At 42.7% G+C, this 23,524-nt stretch overlaps 1 protein-coding gene across 5 annotated transcripts in view; it reads right to left on the bottom strand.

Annotated features, from left to right (window-relative positions):
- The window catches only part of ADAM12 (ADAM metallopeptidase domain 12), a 322,879-nt gene that overhangs the window by 42,301 nt on the left and 257,054 nt on the right, over nucleotides 1-23,524 (bottom strand). For all 5 annotated transcript variants that reach the window (XM_075000469.1, XM_075000470.1, XM_075000471.1 and 2 more), the window contains one exon: nucleotides 3,073-3,250. In XM_075000469.1, the coding sequence (XP_074856570.1) occupies nucleotides 3,073-3,250 (178 nt within the window). The remainder of the gene's footprint in view (nucleotides 1-3,072; nucleotides 3,251-23,524) is intronic.

The following is a 23,524-nucleotide window of genomic DNA, read 5'->3' as shown; positions in this document are numbered from 1 at the left end:
TGCGACACAGGGGTTTTCTGGTGTTATTAAACATGGTCATTACAGTTCCCCATTTTAAGACAGTTTCTTAGCAGAAATCTGTATTGAAAGGGCTGCTATTAAGAATGCACTATCATTCAATGCAGCTGCAACTGCAACAGTCTTGTATCAGAGCTATTCTGATAATAGAAAGCTTTGTAGAAAATATGAACTGTGTTATCACTAACAGGCACAATTCTCAGTTCATGTCACTGCATTAGATTACGGCACTTCCCATGTATGTGGTTTTTTTACTAACTTTATTTTCTTAGACTGAGCCAGTAAAAACTGCGAGTAATTTGCTTCTGAGACAGTAGTAATGAGTTTCAAGCACAAGTGCTTGAGGACGCATCACAGATTTCTAAGAGCTAATAAATACAGCATTAGATAAAACTGCCGTTCAGCTGTGTTAAGCCAGTCTGCCATGTATCCATGCTACAGAAGATTCAAAGATAGACTACAGGCTAGGAATGAAATACTAACTAAAATTCAATAAGGTTTTTGCAAAATTCTAATCACTCACTTCCCTATTATTCATGCTGGGGAATGGCAGGCAAACAGAGGTTGTGCCTGGACTGGTACACTGTAATGACTGTCTTGTTTTTTAATGCTGGGAAAAGAGTTTTATGATGGAGGAGGTGGAACAGAAGGAGTAGGACTTGGATTTCTTGTAGCAGGTTTACTGGCCTCTGACAGCATTTCAGCCAAACAAATTACAACTCCTACATTCCACTAGGGATGTTAGTTACTGATAGATGGAACAGCTTGTTTTCACAAGGCACCAACATCTTTCATCATTTCTTCCACTGCCTGCAGGGTGTGGGGCACACAATGAACATCTCTGCTGCCTGAGAGAGGTTACAGACCTATATATGTTTTCTGTGGTTTGTTTAAAACTGGGAAATTTTTAAAATAAAGGGAGAAAGCAGGTGCTGTAGGGTATATCTGTAGCACATCCCTCCCCTCTGTCTGTCTAAAGTTTTAATATGGGCCACGATGGGGAATGATGAACTTAACTGACGTTTTGCATTGACATGAGTCTTAATATTTTCTTAAATGTCTTAGCTGAACCGTATAGTGAGATGTGTACTTCTGAGTGACTCAATAAGTAAGCCTTTCAGAATTTGAGCCTAACATTTGGATTAAGAGGTCCTGCAGAGCCATGACCTCAAGGTCCACTTGAGGTTGTCACATTGTGCATAAACGTCTTAAATTTACAGCTCTACTCTGGTAGAAGTTTTATAAAGAGAGCAAAGATGCTCCTAACATGCTGGAGAAACCTCTTGTTATACATAAATATGGCAACAGTGATATTTTATTCTGAAAGTTGGTAAAACCAACTATAAAGTGCAGCATGCTACAGAAGCATGTGTAGAACTGCACTGTATCTGGTACTATACAGCACTGATGTGCTGACACTAGTCTAACTGACTTGGCTAAGGAAACATTAAATAATGTAACATGTTGTTGGTACCTCTCATTACAGTGGGAGACTGCAGGATATCTCTGTCACACTTGAATCACAGTTTTGTAAGATATTTAAGAAAACAGAGAGCAATGAGACAGATCAAGGTACCACTTAGGGCATTAAATGGGTTTGACTTTAAAAGGGTATCACTAATACTCAAGTTAAAATGAGAAAGATAACTGCACTAGGGAGCTATTTGGAAGTTACCCACACTCTACTGCAGGGGTGAGCAAACTTTTTATACCAGGCCCCACTTTTCATCCCTGCAACTAGCATGGCCCCCCAACCTGTCTAATGTAATCCAAATTGACGGAAATTTTGGTTAACATTCAGTTGAAAATAGCCACTTTGGGAATATGTAAGGAAATAAGCATGTAGAAAGTAAAAACTTTATTAATCAGCATATAAATGTGAGTACACAGACATAAAAACAGTAACACATTTCAGCATTTTTAATGAGCTGGATGAGCCTCAGATCCAGTAGCTGATCATGCTGCATCTCCCCTTATGAAATTTCACACCCCACCCCAAGGAAGCCTGCCCCCCAGTTTGCTCACCCCTGTTCTACTGACATTAAACAAGAAGACAAGCTTACTTGTCCAAGCCCATCATCCTGAAAAATGAATGTGCTGTCAGGAAATCCTTATGGTTTGTATAAATTCAATATATCGTAAGGGAAGCTCTTGCCATTTTAACTGCCCTGGGTCAATTTGGTCGGCAGTTCCATATTTGTCAGAAGACACAAATGTCTCCTCTGCTGAGGTGTTCAATTTGGCTAATCTCAAAGAAGTTCAATGAGACCAATGAATACTGAGGCCAAAAGAAGTAAGTGTGTCTGATCAGATATCATTTTACTCCCACTATTCTCAATTGTCTCTCCTCATTCTAGCAGTCCTTTGACATATTCACTAAATTGAACTGAATCAGCTTGGTAGTAGCAGCAATCTTTTTCGAAGTAGTATAGGTTATTTCTGTTATTAAGGCCACTGAATCAGATGTCTGCAAAGAGAAAATTCAGATCAAAAGGGAAAATGTATTGTGCATGAACATGGAAGCAGGTTTTCCTGGGAGCAATATTTTATGATATTATTTATTTATAAAAACAAATACTGTAGCTCCAAATCCAAGGAAAGAAATCTCCTGTTAGCATAAGGTATCTTGAGAAATCTGAGTTATTTTAACTAATTTGTGTTAGTTTCAGGTCATTAACTTGTACTGAAAGGGATTCCCATGTTGTAAATCCCAATGGGAACATGGTTACAGTTCTTCGGCACTAATATGAAGAGCTGAAGGTAGTTGGTAAGACCTCACTAATATAACATTTAGGCCTGCGTACTGTACTGCAATCAGCCACAAAGAAAAGTAAGTGGAGTTGAACAGCTATCTTGGGGAATTTAATTAAAGTTTAAGATTGAGAAATGAAGGAGGTGTAAGAAGAATTTTACTTAATACTGATCAGTCTCAAAAAAGTAGTTGATTAATTTGCAAACACTCTTGCCCTCTTTTCTATAAAAGGTTTGTAGTAAGATGAAATAAAACCCCAGAAATTCTGAGAAAGAGAGAGAGAAAGTGAGAGTCAGTCTTACGTCAGGTTCCCCACAGTCACACTCCTCTCCATCTTCCACATAGCCATTCCCACACTTCTGTCCACCAAATGATTCCTTAACTTCAGGCAGGTTAAAGAGACACATCCCCATTCCTTTTTCCAGGCTGTTTTCCAGGTCCTTTCTACTGCAACTGCTGAAGACCATGGGGAAAGGATAGCTGGGAGAGAAAAAGATTGAAAAAGAGAAAGATTAGCTTTTTCAGGTAAAAAAAAACTTGTTCTGGTAACCTCCTGGTACATCTATACACAAGGAAGCACCAGGGTGTTCCACCCAGGATTCAGCTGCATAAATTCACAGTAGGTGGAACAATTCCAAGAAATATTCCGAGACTAGACTTAGCCATTGCCCAAGCAATGTCCATGCTTAATCACCTACTGTGCAACTGCAAAAAAACTTGTGACTGTAAATCAGGAGCTGGATGTCTGCATAACTGACGATGCATGCAAAATTATGAGGGCCATGATTCTGCACCATCCACAAGTATAGATTTTCTTGCATTAGCAAGTTGTTAGGTGCTAGTTTTAGGGCTCTTTGAAACTGACTCAAAATTATAGCTATCACTCATTTTAAAGATAAGATCCACCAGATTTTATGAGAGAAGTTGCTGCCCTTTTATCTTCTTCAGGGTGGTGTCACAGTTTTCTTAGGGAAAACGAGTGGAAAAATACCAAGTGATTTTAGTTATGGCCAACTCCTGCAAACCTCAGGCAAGCAAAACTCCTCACTAAGTCAAGGCCTTGGGACCACAGGTCTGAGGCAAATTCTGTTCTCTTTTTACATCAGGATGGATCCAGAGTAAAGACAGAAGCCATCCCATTGTGCACTTACACTGGTGTAACTGGAGAACGTCTACCCTGGTTACTGCTCATGGGCACAAATATTTTGACTTCCTAAGTTGCTCAAAGGTTGTTAACACACAAATCAACAAACATGCTCCGCCATCCTCTGTGCTCTTCCTTAAGAGGATTCAAGTCTGCACCCACAGATGTCGACGGATGTTTACTGCTTGATTCAGAGAGAACAGGCCCTGGCCACTGAGGCCCATGGACTTCAGTGGTACGTGAATTTGGTTGCTGGTACCTGACTGTGACAATAATGATATCACCCTGTAAAGAATGCCAGAACTCCCTTTCTCCACTGGGATTACATTAGATTACATGATTACATTAGATCTGGATCTCAACCAGAAGCTATGACATGTAAACTGCCTTATTTCCCTTAAGACTTTGGACTGATTCACACCATTCTGGAGTCAGGCAGTAACTCAGTATTATGGCAGCAGAGGGATACACACTGTTAATGACTGGGCTTTGTTCCATAAATGGTTTCTACCTACCATATATGATTAGGAATGGAGTATGATCTTAACAGGTGAATATGATAATAAATGAAAATCCTACGCGTTGAACTGCAGAACTTAAATTGTTATTTCTAATAATGCAGAGTAGAAAGTGTTCTTCTCAGAGCCCGAGGAAACCATGCCCAGGGACACCAGAGAGAGGATGCTTCCTATTTACAGAAAAAATCCAGAGTGCAACACTTATGAATGTAATGGAGGCTTAAGTTACTTCGCTGATTTGGAAAGGTTAATTAACATCTTAAGTAAGGTGCAGAGAACCTTACAAAAAGAATTAATTTGCTTCTCTTTAAAATTACCTTTTCACGGATTCTTCTGAACTAAAATAATCAGCTCTTTAGCACAGATGCAGATGTACTTCTGAAGTAGAAAATAATTTTCACTAAACACTTATGGGGCTTGACTTGCTAAACTAAATAATGCAGTGGTTCACTGACACATTACTTTAATAAGTTAACAGGCATCTTCACTTAAGGAGTTGGTGTCTGGAAAATGTTAATGTTTATCAGGATGACCGAACTGAAGAGAAACTACTAATTTTTAGAGGCGCATGAGAGAGAGGAGGAGTCAGGCTACTTTTCAGAAGCCTGGGACTCATGCGCTATGTCTAGATTGCTGATAACTGTTGGCAAAAGATATGCAAATTGCGCTCCCAACAGAGGCCTGCAGTTTAGACATAACCCTGGGGAAAACATGGAAGAGATCTGGGGATAGTGGGGAAGGAAATGCAGGGAATTTTGGAAATGTTCCCATGTACCCTTGTACAGAACTACTAGAGATGAGCATAAGTGCAGACTCTAGAGTGTCTGAAGCATTTTTATACCTGTGTGGGTCCTGCGGTATTAGAGCAACAAGATGAGTAATGGTATATATTTTACTGGACCTGCTTCAGTTTATGAAAGAGACAAGTTTTTGGGCCACACTCTTGAATGATGGTCATTGAGAACCGTTGGTTTGGTTGGAAAAAGTTGCACAGAACATTCTCTCTGTGTGAATGCAAACAGGTAGGCAGACTTAGGCTGTGTCTACACCATGAGCTAAAATCGAATTTATGAAAATTGATTTATTAATGCTGGGTTTCATCAATTCGATTTTGATCATCCTCATCTTCCCACATGCTCCCCACAAAATCGACTTATTTCTGCCACACACAAGTAGCTTAAATTAAATGCTGCAGCAGTGTATTGTGGGAACCTATCCCACAGTTCTCTGAGCCCCGTAGAATTCTGACTACTTTCACTGGTGCAGCAAGGGGAAAAAATGCCCCACAAGTAGATGTGGGTATCTGACAATATCTTCCCACATTTCATGCCCCTCTTTCCCCTGCCATGTTAAACAAACGTCCCTTTTTCCAGATGGGGTCTGGCTTGCCTTTATAAGTATGTGCTTTTTATAATTGAGGGGAGGGGAGGGGTAGTAAACCTGTCCCAACCGACAGGTTTTTGAAAATGGGATGTAACAGCACAGGATCTGTGCAGGCTTGGGTCTGGATTTAGATCTCCTGTCAAAGAAGGCCCTCAGAAGAAGAAGCCAGGTAAAAGACCCCTGGCTACAGCCAGCTCCGAAAATTGTGACTGCCCAGGGAGACATCCCTCCCACCAGCCCCTATTAACAGCATGCCTAGGCTTGGAGCTAGGTTTGGACCTGCATCTGGATTTAGACCTCCTGGAAAAGAAGGCCCTTAAAAGAAGAATACGTTTAAAGAGACATGGGTACTACACTGCAACTGCAATGAATCATTGAAACAGTTATGGCTCAGGGCAACTAAAAGACCCCTGGCTACAGCCGGCACCTGAAAATCGTGACCGAGGGAGACTTCCCCCGGGTGGCTAAAAGATCCCCGGCTACAGCCAGCCCCTTAGCCTTTGGCTAAAGCCCATCCAAAATTTCTCTCTCAGAAGACAGCCATGCTACTAACAAAGTATTTTCTTCAGTTGCCCAACATTCATGACTGACGAGGGAAACTTCCCCTGGCTGGCTACAGGACGCGCACTGTGTACAAGCTGCCTGGCACCTTGTGCAGCAAATTCTTTTATTTGTTTGGGGTCAAGCCACGTGACACAACTGTGCAGGAAAGTTCCAGGCTGCGTGGTGCCTCAAGGGAGTGGATGTGGGGGTCAGGACAAAATGTAAGTGGCTGAGAAGATGTTTCTCGTCCAAGCACGAGCCCCCACCCACAGACAAGCTGCCACGTGATGCAGTCAAGAAAAGTTCCAGAAGGTGTGGCGCCTCTTGGGGAGGGAAGGGAGGGCTTGAGGGAGGCAAGACAAAATGTAAGCAGCTTAAAAGAAGTTTCACGTCCAAGCACAACCCTCACCCACAGACTAGCTATGATGTGATGCGGGCGAGGGAAAGTTCCAGAATGCGCAGCACCTCTTGGGGAGAGAAGGGAGGGGCTGTGGGGGGCAGGACAACATGAAAAGGGCTGAAAAGAAGTTTGTCCTATCAGATAAGTACAACCCCCCACTCACAACCTGGCTGCCACATGGTGGGGTGGTGGTGCACAGTGGCTGGCGCCAGGCAGCTCAGAAAAAAAGGGCAGATAACAGGGGTATTCACAGAACCACAGACCTCACAGCTGCACTACTAGCAAAGAAAAAAAGATTTTTCAGCCTCTCATGACCCTACAGCCACAGGCTTCCAGGTGGTGAATTTAAATGGTCTTTCTGTTGCCTAATTCCTCTGCACCCGAGAACACTGGAGATGGAAGAGGCCAGAGCAGAGAACTGTGGGGCACATACGGGACATGTTCGGAGGCTAATGAATTTGATTTAAAGACATGGCACTTCCTTGCTACCATTCATTCGGAATTTTAAATTCAAACTGAACGCAACACCCGTCAGGTTATTACCATATTATGATATCAATATTATGTGAATTTTAGTGCTCCATAAATCAAGCTAGTGGAATTTACAGTGAAGGCAGGCACTTGAAAAAAATCAGGTTAAATGACTTAAAAATCAATGCTATCTCATAGTGTAGACATAGCCTGACAGTATTTTCAAATCCTGGCATGAATGCCAGCATCACATGTATGTATGATTCACAGACTCTGCATGGAACATAAAAGGATCTTTAACTAGGCATGATTCTTGCCTCAAGATGTGCACATCTGAAATCTTGATCCTGCAGTTTACTGACAAAGATTTTTCTGAAACCCATCAATGTGAAGACAGAGAGACATAAGGACATCTATGTCCAGCCAGAATTTGATGTGAGGAGATGGAGAACATATTTCATTGCCTTCTCTGCTCTTTTTGTAAGTACAGTTTCAAAAGCTCAGTAAATTTGCTACAGCAGCATGAAGGTCAAAACTCTCAATATTTAAGGTTCTAGCTTTCCCTCCATGAATGCCCAGAATTGTACGCATGAATAGGAGGTGGTATGAATATCATTAGTAGAACAGGACCCCTTATTCTGCACCAGCAGCAAAGTAATATCTTTGTTAATAAATGAGATATCCTCCGCAAAAGAGGAATTTCAAGCTGTTTCCTATTTTTAAATAAGAGACCCATTCTTCTTTTGGCTTTTCCTGCTCTTGACAATGATTTCCTCTGCTGATATCAGCAAAGCATGTGTTATTTACAAAAAATGACTTTTTTGAAAACATTTGTTCTTCAACCAAGTAATCCAAAAATAAACAAACAACGAGAGGAAACAGCATCTAAAGAATGAATTCACCCACAGAAGCCACTGGGAATTTTCAGGACTGGTCTCTGATGTCATTGACATTCTGATGTAAAGCCTTTCCCCCTTCTTTGATGATCTCTCCCCACATAGCAGGTCCGCTTGTAATATGTCTGCTTTTATGCGATGATGTTTTGGCTGCGTTATTTTCTGACTGTTTCAGCAGCAAGATGAGCTAATTGGCAGTGGGGGGTGGGTTATAAAGAGTTTGTAAACAGCAATAGGTGTGTTATTTTCAGTTTAAATGAATGTAGAGCTTGTGACAGTTGCTGAGGTAGTCGTCTTATGGGCTAAATTCCTCCAGAGGACAGATAAAGCAAGCTTCCCTGCGCTGCTCTGCTAGAGTGCTTCAAACCTGATCTACGGCAACCACCTCTAGACAAGAGAAGGAAAATTGATTCCCACTTTCCAGTCAGTCCTTAATCAGTCTTCTGAAAATGTCAGATGTGTGAAAATGGCAGTGGTGGCAGCGTGTTTGTTAACACAGGCCCTCCGTTTGTAAGAATTCACTTCAGACCATCAGCTCGTTTCACAGTGGCCATTATAGAATTTTTGTAGGTAACAGCTTTCATCACTAGCACCCTTGGACAGAGTCATACTCCATAGATCTCATTATCCATCACTGAAGCCACCATCATTATATGTTTCATATCTTATTTCACCTCTGTGCTGAGGTCCAGCATAAGCACTACTGGAGTCCAACTTATTTAGAGAGCCTAGAGTGTAAGTGGTGCACAGGTTTTCTGCATAAGGATAAACTTAACCATGGACAATTTCAATTCAAGCATGCCAGCTGAAGATATACACCTGTAACACCAACAGCATCGCTGGCACAACACCTGGCTTCAGTGTGGACCATTGGGACAAGTTTGGCCCACAATATCTCAGTTTCTTGAATTACGACCATTCCATAACATCATCACCCATGTCTCTAATTCTACAAATGGGGTGCAGTTTCCTGAAATCAGTGCTCTAGTTCCCACCAGAAGCAAAATGCCATCATTCACATCAACAAATGAGGCATTCATTGTCGCAAGATGATGCCATCAGAGTAGGATGCGATCCCATTAGCAACAGTGCCTGGTTTTGTTCCATTCAGAACACTTCCCTTTCATAATTATTTCAAATATTAAAGCCATGTGAGTGTCAGCGCTTTTCCTATACATCTGCTTTTAAGTTTAGCCCTGGACAACCTGATCTTTTCATTAAATAAGTGAAGTGGCATCATGTGCCTTTTAAGGAATTCAGAATCCTCTGCTAATGCTACTACTGCAGCACACAGTATTGCCCTGTATACTTACGCAGTCAAGACTCATTTAAATGAATTCAGAGGCTAATTTAAGCTCTCCACTTCAAGAAGGGACCTGCTACAACTGGGCTGAGGACTATTGTGGGAGGCATTGTACACAAATAAAGTATGTGAGACAGGCCACGTCCCACAGCGCTTACAGTCTGAATAGATAAGAACATAAGAATGGCCATTAGTGGGTCAGACCAAAGCTCCATCTAGCTCAGTATCTCATCTGCCAACAGTGTCAAGTGCCCCAAAGGGGATGGACCGAAGACAATTATCAAGCAACCTGCCTCCTGCCATCCATCTCCAGCCTTTGACAAACAGGCCAGGGACACCTTTCCTAGCCCCTGGCTAATAGCCTTTTATGGACCTAACCTCCATGAATTTATCTAGCTCTTCTTTGAACTCTCTTACAGTCCTAGCCTTCACAGCCTCCTCTGGCAAGGAGTTCCACAGGTTATCTGTGTGCTGTGTGAAAAAGAACTTTCTTTTGTTAGCTTTAAACCTGCTACCCGTTAATTTCATTTGGTGTCCTCTAGTTCTTATATTATGGGAACAAGTAAAACACTTTTCTTTATTACCCTCTCCACACTGCTCATGATGTTATATACCTCTATCACATCCCCCCCTCAGTCTTCTCTTTTCTAAACCGAAAAGCCCCAGACTCTTTAGCCTCTCCTCTCATGGGACCAGTTCCCACCCCCCTAAACATTTTAGTTGCCCTTTTCTGAACCTTTTCTAATGCCAAAATATCTTTTTTTGAGGTAAGGAGACCACATCTGTATGCAGTATTCAAGATGTGGGCGTATCATAGTTTTATATAGGGGCAGTAAGATATTCTTTGTCTTATTTTCTATCCCTTTAATAATTCCTAACACCCTATTTGCTTTTTTTGACTGCTGCTGCACACTGCATGGATGTTTTCAGAGAACAATCCATGATAACCAAAAAAGGTGAAGCAATTCATACAAGGCCATACAGCATGTCAGTTGCAGAGATGAGAGCAGAATCCAGATCATCTCACTCTTTGTCCAGTGCCCTAGCTACCACACCACACTGTCTAGAGGTCGCCCACCCCAATGAATATTAAAACAGGCAGTGTGTCCTAGTGGCTAGAGTATGGAATTGGGACTCAGAGGAACCTCTGTTTTCTTCTGAGCTCTGTTTCCAGCCTGCTGCATGATCTAGGGCAAGCCATTTTGGGGAAATCAAGGTGCTTTTGAAAAAATCATACTAAGTTCCTATGTCCATCTTTAGGCACAGAAGAACTTAGAAAACGTTGGTTCTGTTGCACATGCTTCTGTTTCTCCATGTAAAATAAGGATAATATATTCTTTTTAAACTTTTTAAATCTGTGTATAAAAAGTGCCACAGGAGATCTTTTAATTAAAATAGTTTGTAATTCATAGCATGTTGCATAGGAGAAGAAACCCTTGGCTCTTGATGTCCTGAAGACAATTACACTTTTTAACTCTGCCCACCAGCCCTGTACGACCTCACATACAACGTACATTCACAATAAAGACAAGGGAGAACACACCCCTAACAAAAGTGGATAAGATGAGAGGAAGGCAAGGATCACAATGACAGGAGTATGACTTTGTCTCGGTGGTTCTAGGAAAAGGTTTTGTACCTGCTGAAGATCTAACTGTCCTCGTGCCACTGACATCAACAGGATGTTGATTTCAATGGGACTATGACAACAAACTGGCTGAGGATCTGCTTCCAGAGACACAAATGCCTGTCCCAATAGGCAACATTCCCTTTCAGAAAAAATTCCACTTGAATTTGCCTTAGCCATCAAGCCAATGCCCTTTTAGTTTAGCTAGTTCCTTCTAGCCTAATGTTGCAAAGTCTCACTTGAGATGCCTCAACCCAGCAAGACAAAACTTCATTTGCTGTTATACAGTATCTCTCAAGCATCAAGTGTCCTGAGCATCTTATGGCAGTGAATTAAATAAACAGAAAAATGCACAAGACATTATGGACTGAGCATCAGGTAAAACCCAGCTCTCTGATATCTAAACGGACACTTAAATACTATAGATTTTCACCAATGATATTACATCTGACTTGTGTAACTCAAGCTTTCATCAAAATCATATGAAGGTTGACAAGTGTCATATGGGGGAATGATACACCTCAGTCTTCCATTTAAATCAGATACATTTGCATATCCAGTCATTTTTTTTAAAAAATTCAGAATTATTTAATTAAAGTAGATCTCGCAAGTCCAAGGCAAGCAAATAGCTTGAAGATTAGGGGCCAGATCCTGCTGGGTGTCAGGTGATGCAAGAAGTGGAAGGCATTCTAAAGAGGCATCCCTGGACACTGCAGGAGCATCTGCCACTGCAGAACTCCCTGCTATGCACCAATAGGTGACACTGGGCATGTGGCTGGGAAAAGGGTGATGGGCTGGAGCATTTCTGCACTTCTCTAATTCCTGGCAGCTGTAATGGTCCCTTGGGGCCATAGGCAGGTGGCAGAAACTAGACCAGCCTGCTGGGGACTGACTCTGCAGCCAAACAGTCCCAGGAGTGGTTGGTGTGTATGTGTGTGGGGGAGGGGAGGGGGCATCGTTCCACTGTCCCTCCTCAGCTGAATGGAGAAGATGTGGCTGAAGGGACAGAGCTTTTTCTATTACACAGTATTATAAAAAGAATTTTGCTTCAAAAGTAACCCAGTGTGTGACAACTCACTTTTCTAGCCTATTTTTTCACTCTTTCTCTCCTATAGTTTTAATCCCCAGGGCATCAATAAAGTAGAGCGTGAAATTGGGCCATGTTGTTACACGACATCAACGTTCTCACTTGTATAGTTCATGGTCAGTGGTTTAAAAGCAAAACGACCATTCTTTTATAGCTTATAGCATGTTCTTTACATTACAGCCTTTATGCTCCCAACATGTAATTGTGAAAATCAGGCTAGTGGCTAATTGAATTGCTATGTGGCAATAACTGTTGTATTACAGTAAACCTTCAATTTAACAGACTAATGAGGGAAAGTGTGTCCATTAATGCTGGAAGTCCATTACATCCGAATGGTTATACTGTATGATGCACTGGCCTTCCCAGCCCATCACTCCTGCCCTCTGTGCTCCCACTTCTCTTTCCCCTCTCCTGCCCCATTCTCCCCCTCACACCTCCATCTCCCTCACTTAATTACCAGGAGAAGTGCTGCATGCCAGCCTGGCTCCTTCTACCTCCCACAGCTCTCAGCATGCCCAGTGCTGTGGCTCCTCCAGCTCCAGCAGCCACAGCCACTCCAGCAGCTCCTCTGGCCCCAGCAGCCCCAGGTGCTCCTGTGGCCCCAGGCGCTCTGGCAGCCCCAGCCGCAGCAGCGGCTCCTCCAGTCCAACAGCGGCAGCAGCTCTTGTGAGTGGTTGGCATTTATTTAGGAGGGGAGGGCTGACAGGCAGCGTCTGTTACCTCAAAAGTCGATTAAATCAGGGCCCATTTCATTTAGGTTTACTGTACAATGAAATTTCCAGAATTATAAAAAGACTCTCCCCCAAAATGTTCAAATTAGATTTCCAGTCTATTGTCAAATAATATTAATCTCTGGTGCCTGGACTGGATTGCCAGAACCTCTTGCAGATTTGACCTCTTCCAAAAATATCAAGGTGAGAATTTAACTACAGTCTTCCCCCGTCTTACGAGGGTAATTCGTTCCTAAAAAACCCCTCTTAGGGTGCATTCTTGTAAGTCAAAAATGTAATTACCATTAATTTCAATGGGAAAAAATTGTATGTGTTCCTGAGCCCCAAAATTTACATCCATTTACGCTAAAATATTCTAACAAAATAGTGTGGCCTGGGGAGCAGAGCCCAGGGCCAGGGGGCTGTCCCAGGTGCAGAGACAGGGCTGTGAGGGGAACGGAAATGAAAGAGCACTTGGGATGAGGGTGCAAAGCCAGGTAGCTGCCCGCAGCTGCAGAAGCAGGGCCAGTGCAAGGGGGCAGGCAGGGGAGAGCAGGGCACGGGGAGGCAGCCCGGCCTGAGCACAGCTTAGGTTAAGCGGGGAGGGGGTGGTGCCAGGGGCTGGCTGCACAGGGAGCTAGGCAGGTACAGGGGGCCCCCAGTTGGCAAGGGGCGATGCCTTGCTCATGCAGGGCTGCGCAGCGGAGAGGCCCCACTGGCAGAGGCCAAGGCGGCAGCAGCAGGCAAACCAGGCGCTAAATGGGACAGAACGCTGAAGGCGGCAAGCAGCGCCTGAGATACAGCTGCACAGGGCAGGCAGCAGGGGCCCTTTAGCCACCTGGGGGAAAAGTGGCAGGGGCGGGGCTGGGATGGGCTGCACACCCAGCATCCATGTGTAGCAGGAGTGCCTGGGAGCCCGCGGCCGCAGGCTGGGCTGGGGCGCGCTGCTGCTGCAGCGCTGAGGTGAAGACCCAGACCAGTCACAGCAGTGTCAAGGTAAAGGCTGGGCTGGGGGCTCCGGGAAACCGCTGCTGGGTGCTGCAGAGAGATGCGCTGGGTGGGATGCAGTGGCGGGCAGCCGTTGCCTGGAGCCACGGCCTTTTTCCCGCTGCAGGCCAGCCGCGTGCCACTGAGGTGCACAAAATCCAAATCAGTCCTCGTGAATGCGAGGAAATGCCTCAAAAGCCGAAGTAGGGGTGGTAAATGAAACTCCTCGTAAATTCGAATTGTCGTAACCCGAATGGGCGTATTTCGGGGTATGACCGTACCAGAAATATTCTGAAGGGCAGATTTACAATGGTAAATGCAAGACTTCAGTGTAGAAGGTAGTAATGAAACATGGTTCAAGTATTCTGAAAAAATGCTTTCAGCAGAGGAATAACACTTATGGTTTTGTACAGTATACACTGTCACGGCTTAATATTTTTGTAGCCACAAAACTGCCTAATAAAACATTATTAGGAGGTACTTTTACAAATGGACAGTCAGAAAAGTTCCCTTCTTGATGAGAGGCTGATTGTGCATTTCCTGTTGGAAACCAGACAGCCAGGGAAAGTAGCTATAACCAGTCTGAATTTGCCTCTGGCTCATCGTTTGCTCTGTTTCCTTTTAGTCTGCTACCTCATTAATAAAAATTTACCAGATTACTGATAGTTCAGGTCACACAATTTACTATTTAGAACTTGATGCTAATCCAATGCTGACTACAGAAAAAATTGAAGAGGGAACAAATACCAGAGGAAGGGATGAAAAGGCCAGATCAATGGTGGTATTAGAGTCAGAAAAAAATTGGTAGCAGTCATATTGTGCCTTATAGGATTACCAGTGTCCAAGGAAATTGAATAGAAGAAGCCAAACTAGATTATTCTGTGTTTAAATTTGTTGCACAAAATGGAACATCCTCACCAAGTGATAAGCGAATGAAGATAATGACTGTTACTCAAAATGCACTGCTGACGTTCTGTTTCCTACTGAATTTTTGGCAAGATTACAGGGGCCATGTCTGGAATGGCTTACAAGTGTCTCAGAGAAGTGCCAGGTCTGTATTGCCTGATGGAGTTTTATTAGCTCATGACATGATTTCAGGGCTCTGAATTAAAAAAGCCCACATTTATAAAGTGATTTTGTCCTGTAAGAGACCATGGAAATGGTTTTTCATACCAAACAGTGGGAGCTGATTGGATGCAAAGACAAAACTGAATGTAGGGAGCTGGGGATCACTGGTTCAATACATCAGCCCCCACAAAAGCTGATCAGAGATGGACCCAGGATGATGCAGAAGAATCCCAGAACACTGGGATTACCAAGACAAGTTATCTGCAAATAAATCAAAACAAATCCGTGAAATTTACACCCAAGCACAAATACATTCATTCCCTTTTTCCAGCAAAGAACATTCCTGCTCTGCATGTGTATATTGAGGTATTGCTGCTAACACATTTCAACAGCTGTAAGATGTGATGCAACACTAACCCATAGCTTTAAAGAAGTTGAAAAGACTCTAACATTTGACCTTAAGATGGAGGAATACTTCCAGAAGTGTTGCCTGAAACCAAATTCAGCAAATCCGTAGTCTCTTCTTTCTGCCTTGATATCAGAATTGCTCAATACACTGTCAAATTTTGTGGTGAAATTATGTGTTACAATCCAAAGCCAGCGTAACTCAGTCATTCTTGACTGCATATTGACCCTTCACGATCTCAAGAAACTAACCTCTACAGTGAAGCTTCATGTCAAGTAATTCAAAAGTTTGTGGGAATAAGCTGAGGATCAACTGCTCCATTCTACACACGCTGGCCTTGGCCCTGGTGCAGTCAGTTGCAGAGAACTGTACAACAGTGTGGACAAGAAATTTTCCTAACAACTTGTGGACAGTCACCTGCATCAGACCATTTGAGTGATCATGGAAACCTTAAAATCAACACCTCTACCGTGGCTTTCTGTATTAATAAATATCAAACCTCCATATACTCATTAGGACCCAGTTAGTTACAACATAAGAATTTAAACACACTGAAGACTAATCTGAACTTCCCATCTGACAGTTTTAGGAATAACGTACCTCAACAATGCCTGAAATCATGAAAACCACTTTGGATCCCACACAATTAGCTCATGTCTCTGTGTCAGGTCAGGAAACAGCAAAGTGTCTGGATTTCATCTACCATTCTAAATTAGCACATTATTACTCCTCCAACAAGTAATCTTCCGAGTTTTGACCTGACACACAAATTTGTTACCACATTGAACTACATCTGAACAAACCCTGAAAGATGCAGCTACTTGATGCACTAATTAAAAATCCCTTTGTGTGACAGCAGGAGAACATCCAAACCATCAAACCCAACATAACAGACTGTTTCAAACAAGTGTTCCAGGGTGAATTGGATGATATCCACAACATCACAAAGGAGGCAGTGAAATGGCTTTTAGATCTATAACTGCATTTGTGGAATGCTGCTCTGAAGATGCCGTGTGTGTCCATGATGGAGACTCATAAGAGCACTGGGCTCTGGAAAGACTAGAAAACTTTAAAGATGATGCCATGACTGATGTTCCTAATTAGACCCACAGGTTAAGGTCAGAGGGAATTACTATGGCCTTCCAATTTGCATAAAAGAAGCCAGAGAGAGAGTTTGTGTGCGTGTGTATTTTTAACCAGCCAGTTAAAGAACAAAGCTTTTTACCTGTGTAATCTATAAATTCCTTTCTTACATTAGTGAAATTAGGAGAACTGTCAATCTAATTTACCTCTCACCATTCATCCTAACGCAACCACCAACAGGCAGAACTGAACTTGGGACGTCTGGAGCTTCGGGCATGAGCTTCTACCACCTGAGCTAAAAGCCAGTGCTCAGCTAAGGTTGCAGAGAAGACTAATTTTTTTCTGTCTGTGAGTGACCAAAGTGCCACTATGTGAGACAGTAAACCACATCCAGGAGGTGTGTAGGCTGCACTGACTTCTAGCTTGCCCATCGCTCATCTTAAACAATGAAAATCAGTTAGTTACTTTCAATTTTGTATCTAATCGTCATGTAGTCACTACCCGGTGCTTTTTTTGTGCTGGTACTTGCTGGTATGGAGTATCGGCACCTTGGCAGCCCCAGCCCTGGGACTGGCTAGAGGAGCACTGGTTGGGGAGCCCACTGGGAGAGTACCAGCTCCTCCTTTTTGTTTTTTAAAAGAAAAAAAAGGCACTCTCATCACCTATTTTTCTCTGAGGCTACATCTGCACTGCAGCGATCTGTCAACAGAAGTTACCTCCAAAGACATCTTCCGGCAAAACTTGTTTTCCACACATCACGTCCACACACAAAAGCAGAGCAAAAGAGCAATCCACTCCGTTGACAGAGAGCAGCCAGACTGCCTGGCTGCTAGCTCAACAGAGCAGCCAACCGGAAGCTCAGCAAACAGGGCTACCTAGTGAAGCAGAAGCCCTGTCTGTCAACAGATGGGCCCCTTCCTATGCCCCCCGTCCTTCCACACAGCTTTTTTGTTGACAGAACTATCAACAAAGGTGTTCTTTCCAATTATGGAGGGGCAGAATGCTGTTGGCAGAAGTGCAAACTTTTGTTGACAGACAGTCCACAAAACACATTTTGTGTGTAGATGCTCTGCGAGAGTTTTGTTGAGAAAACTCTCTAGTGTAGACATAGCCTCAGGGTATATTTATACTGCAATTGAGCGGGGGGAGGGCGTGGTTTACAATTCGCAGCACATGTAGAACACCTCTGCTAGATCTAAGCAGCCAAGTCAAGGCAACATGAATTTCGCATGTGAACTTTTATCCATCACCAGGAGGGTATTACTGACTAAGATTAGTGCAGTCTCCATGACATATTAAGAGAGATCAGGAAGAACTGAGGACTCCAATGGATTCCAGAGCTGTTTTGCCACTATATTTTCAGTAAATTTATCCAAAAGGAGGAGGCCATTTTTACTGTGTACCATCTAGTTAAATAACTGAAATAGAACACCCTTGCATTGCTGCAATTTAGAAAATTACGGCAAACACACACTGAGTTTTACTATGCTTTGCCATTAGAAAAGATAAAAGACCCTTGTACCACTTTGTACGCTGTAATTATTTGGGTAAAATGCACATCTCAAATTAAAAAAAAATCCCTCTCAGACACAATGGACTCTGATTCCCATGATAGATATAGCAAAAATGTAGCCTTTTGTATGTACACCATGTTGACAAGATGAAACAGTTACACTCTTACTGTGTGTCTCTGCTAGCAGAACATTACAGATTTGGTTACACTAGGGTGACCAGATGTCCCCATAGTATCAGGATCATCTCAATATTACGAACTTTGTTCCATATACACCACTATACCCTTCCCACTCACTGAAAAAAAAGGCTTCCAATTTTTCCACACTTGCTAACTGGTCACCCTAGGTTATAGTCATGAGGTGGGCGAAATGACTGGTCTTCACCTAGTAAACAACTTTCTTGTAACTAACTAGAACAAAACAAAATAGGTTCATCTGAAAAGTAAATGAGAAGGCAATTACAGAAAATGGCTGCTGGAAACCTGGATACAGCCTGGTTCTGACCTGGAATGCATCACAAAAGCAGAATATTATGGTGTCTATCAACACAAATTTTGTCTACTAAACTGATTTAAAAACCCTTCTCACTACATTAAAAAAATCTAGAGCCTGTTACAACCAATGGTAATACTTGATCTGTGACCCCACCCCCCCAATGAAATGTAACTGTAATATACCTGAGTTATTAATAAAGGGTGCCAAATGAGCACCAACAGTACCCTCAATAGGTACACACAGAAATTTTCTGTAAGCTAAATGAAATGCTAATAAAGGAAGAAACTGGACTGCAATGTAATAAATTGCAAGGCATAAGGATCTGCTGCTTAAGATTTAAAAAAGCAGTTGTACTGCTGGCAAAAACAGAGCTAGTTTGTCACAAACAATTTATTGCATCAGTAATTTAACTTTTTTTTTTTAAGTCTGCCTCTGCACAGAGCTCAGAGAGTACTGAGCTGGAGACAAACAGCTCCAGAGTTTAATTAAGGTTTGTTTACATCTAGAAGATAATTTTATTTTCCTCTAATAGTTAGAGATATCATTCCAGATGGCTCCACTGACTCTGCACTGTAACATCCTTCTGACCTCAGAATCTCTGAGTGGTAAACAGCAGGTCTGAGAAATGCAAAGGAAAGTCTGCTCAACTGAAAACAACCCAAGGGAGGTCAGGAAACCAGAGTGAACTCAATGTTTGATTAGCCCTATGGTATCTAGGTTTTGAAAGGTCTCTGGAACAAAGAAGGGAGAACCAATTAGGGTAAAATAAAAAAAAATCTGCTCCCCCACCCGACCTTTCTCTTTCCCTGACCCCTTAACTCAGGATCACTGTCCCACTTCTATCATGGCTCTTTGGTTGTTTTATCACCAACCTTCAGATCAACTTCTTAAAAAAAAAATCTGCTGTGTTGTGATAAATGGGTTTTCATGTCCAGATTCCAGCCGAGATTGGTAACAAAGCCAAAATGTGGTTCTGATGGTACAGCTGGCTGGGACCAGAATGCAGCTTGCTGGAAATCTCATGAGAGAGAATGTTTTCACAGCCCCATGCTACAGACTCAAGAGGTGTAGATAGTTTGGACAAGTGTACACGTATGGGGGCACAGAATCAAACTGACCAAACTGTTCTCTGGAGATTCATTTACCCTTCCTCCATCAAGTGGAACTGAGGACAAATTCAGCATGGGTTTAAACTTTTCTATGTAGTTGTTAATGGGTTTTAATTGAAATGATTTATCATTAATAATGCAGATTTTGGATTTAATCTCTTTTGTTCTATGTCAGTCATAGAAAAACAAAAAGCAGCTGACAAAATAAGAAGGCCTCCTTAGAAGCTTCTGTGTTGACACTATTGAGCAGGACAGATCCTTCAGAGACCTCAACTAACTATTTACCATGGAACTATGTATTTAGATTAGTTATAAAATCAGTATTATTACCACATTATTGTCACACTTCCTTTGATGTGCATCCCTAAATCTCATTAACTCTAACAGGCAATACACAAAGGGATGGGAACATGCCTCCCCAACACATTATCAAAAAAAGAGAAAATAAGGTATAATACACAATGACAGTGAATTTGATTGTCAGATGCTTCATCTGGCAGACATGCAGTATTTATACTTCATATTGCTATGACTATCCATGTCATTGTTTTTAAGAAAACCCGTACAATGATTAAGACAACTTCTATTTAAGCACTTAAATAAAAGGCCAGAAAAGTGCATGTTGGTTACTGCACTCTTAAAATTATGGCCATAAATGCCACTACGCAAGCCACTGGATGCTGAAAATTTTTGCAAATCAAGTCCCAATGGCAGGAACTGAGTGGTTGAAAATCCAACTTTTAATAAAAACATAGCCAAATAAATTAATTTGAGAGCATAATTAAGGAGACTCTAACCAGGTAATACTTTTATCTCTCTCAGGTTATAACATCTGCTCCTTCCCATTAACCACCTTCTTTCTCATTTCCCAAAACTAGGAATTAAAGCACTCCCACTGGGAGATGAAGCCACAGGTGCACACAACTCAGTGACTGTCCCCTTTCCTAATTTCACCCTCATCCCCTTGGTATACCCTTGTGTACAACCCACAAACATTCCTGTTCCTTTTTGACACTAAATCATTCAGGTAAGTGCGTGATATGCACATATTTCCTGGCTTCCAGGCTACAAATACTTACCTCCTTCAACTCTTCCCTTTCCTCACAAGCCAAACACTCCAGCCCCTGCACAGCTTCGCTGCTGTTCTCCAAGTCCACTTATGTAAGATGTAAAAATCAGTTCATAACAGGAGCTCATGAAAATGTGGTTCTTAGGTTTTTCAGGATACGGCACCACACAGCAGTAGTAGCACCCCTGAAAATTCTCCAGCACAACACTTTCCTCTGACCTTGACTGCTATCGTACAGGGCTGGGACTAGCCAGCTGCTTAAAGGTTCTTAAGCCCCTCCTGTACTCTCTGCAGGGAAAGTAGTGGGGTTAGTATAGATTGTGGAAGTGGCCAGCATACTGTGTATGACAACTTTTTTTTTTTTGGCCAGCTATGAAGTCTATTTATGCCTGATTCTTGAATGTCAAGATACTTCCAGGCCCAAAATAATGTGACTTGTTTTTCTCCTAAAGTTACTGGAATAGCAAATACAGTAGACAGTGGCCTGGAGCACAGGCTTTAAGGTGATTTTTACTTCTACATCAAAGAGGACTGGATTGTAGACTCAAAGGCAGCTGCTTTTTAGACCTCCCACTTTTCCTGTCATTGAAATGTCTACATAGTGAACCCTTCCTCATGTATTGTGACAGGGCCAGGCCAGCGACAGCTCTAAAAAAAAGCAGAACCAGCCCAGCTAATCAGGTATCATCACAGGCAGAGTGGAAGGAACAGGGAGAGGCTGCCATAAATCAAGGGCCAGCTGTCCCAACTGGAGGCTGCCACATGACTTTTAAAAAGCCTCCCCTGACATTAGGGAGGAGGCAGAGAGTGGAAGAGGAGTGAGGAGGTTCAAACAGACAAGGAAAAAGTTAGAGTGGTGCAGGTAAATAAGAGCAGGACATGAGATAGTAGGAGAGTTGAGCAGCTCCTGCAGGCAGTGTTTGGGGCTCCCTGTCCCCGGTAACTTCAGGGCTCAGCTGAACGCTGTTAGAGACCGGGTACTCAGCCCAATCAAACCCCTGGCTCCTAGACATGGCTCTTCAAGCCCAGGGACCAAAACCCAAACCCTGGCAAGGGCAAGCAGGCCCCAGACTGTGGACTGAGCAGAGGTATGGGGCCTGGGAGCTACTGGACCCTGCCAGAGCATATAGGACAAAGATGGACTTTTGTAAGTCAAACATGAAAACACTAAGGAATATGAACTACAAAATGCTTTCGTCTTCAAATTTATACTTACGCTACTGGAATTAAAGTTGGAATACAGAAATGTCCCCACAATTAGTTACATCCCTTTGGCTCCAGTCCATTCTTCTTATTCCCAGCACTTACTAGCATTCCAGATCTGCCATTTGGGCTTGTCACAGGTTTGACTCACCACTACAGTGCTGCCTATCAGTTGTGCTGGGAATTACCTCTATTGACACCCTCAGCCCAGGGCTCCACCTACTAGCAGTGTCTCACCATCATAGCTTCTGTTCTGCTCTCTGGCCGGACCCCGTTCATGGCATCTGTCTTGGGGCAGAGCTCTAGTGCTATTGCTTCTTCCCTCACCCAACGGAGCAGCAACTCATTATTTTGTCACTCGCCTCAAGAGCCCACTGCAGTCCTCATTTAGCCTTTAACTCCAGGGGCAAACAGCAGTCTGTCCTGGAAAAGTCTGTGGGGGGGTGGTCTACTCACTACTCTGGGCCCCAACTCAGGAAACTTTTAGCGGCAGCAGCCTCTCTCTGCCTGTCTGCCAACTCTATCACCACCTGTTTCCCTGGACCACTTCCCTACAGCCCCAGCACCTCAAGATCTCACCTCAAGCTTACATCCCAGAGCCTCAAGTCTGCAAGGCTTAGCAAGGTCATTCCCAGTATTAGCTGCACAGCCATCTAGGAAGCCAGACTTCCCCCTTGGGCTTCTTGCAATGGAGTCCTCCAGCCTAGTCTACAGCTTCTCTTTTATCTGCTAGGGTCAGCTGTACCCTAATTATCTGCAGCCTCACCTGTGGCTGCCTAGCACTCGGCTTCCTCAGATTGGTTTAAACCTTTTTTGGGCCAGTACGAGAAACAGGCCCCAACACAGGGCCTTTCACCATTTTTCCTTGTTCAAAAACAATTTATATTTAAAAGAACTGAGAAAGGCAAGACAGTGCCATTAAAAGACAGCATAGAATGGAAATTGTGCCTTATTACTGAACTAAACACTTTTCTGTTGATACCATTTACCACAAAAAGTCCCATTCTTGTACTGGCACATATGTTATTCCTAGATTATATTTGAATCTCTGCAGCAGCAGAGGTAGCATGTTGCTCTTTTGATCCATAATTCTGTGTTAAACATTATGCCAAATACACTTTGCTAAAGCGTTTGACTTTTTAAAGCATTTCTTGATCCTACAAAAGGGGCACACACATCTTTCAGGTACCTTTTAAGACTAAAAGCTACAGGAAGCTCATTAATGGAAAGATCCAACAGAGTTTAAGTTCCTGATCCCAGGAGGATGCTTCCACTAAGAAATTATTTCCAAGACAAGCTTTTAATGTTAAATTTTTCAAAGAAAGAAGATGGCAATAATTAATGAAATCACTTAAAAGTGAAAAACACTCAAACATTTTCCTTCATTACAGAACCACATTAGTGACTCCAAAATTAGGGCAGCAGGAGCCTGTCCATTCCAACCCATGTTTTTCCTACAATTGTAGCTCTTGTAGAAAGATTTATTTTGGGCTGATCCTTTTTTAAAGGTTAACTCAGCTTGATAGTGTTTCCCTCCACCATTTATATTTTTCCTTCTTTTATAGTTTTGTAACATCCTGCTTAAGCTAACAGAAAGTAGAGGGTATGGATGAGAAGAGTATACATACAGTGGAAGCTTTAGGAATGTATTTGGGCTTCTATATATTGTCTGTCTATGATATTTTTATTGTTCCAAGAACATTTTCCAGGTCAGGGTCATTGACCTAGCATGTTTGGGGCT

The sequence above is a fragment of the Carettochelys insculpta genome, chromosome 7, assembly GCF_033958435.1.
Source record: "Carettochelys insculpta isolate YL-2023 chromosome 7, ASM3395843v1, whole genome shotgun sequence".
In the NCBI taxonomy this organism is placed as follows: domain Eukaryota; kingdom Metazoa; phylum Chordata; order Testudines; family Carettochelyidae; genus Carettochelys; species Carettochelys insculpta.
The sequence above is the reverse complement of the archived record's forward strand: the minus strand, read 5'-3'. Positions and strand labels throughout refer to the sequence as shown.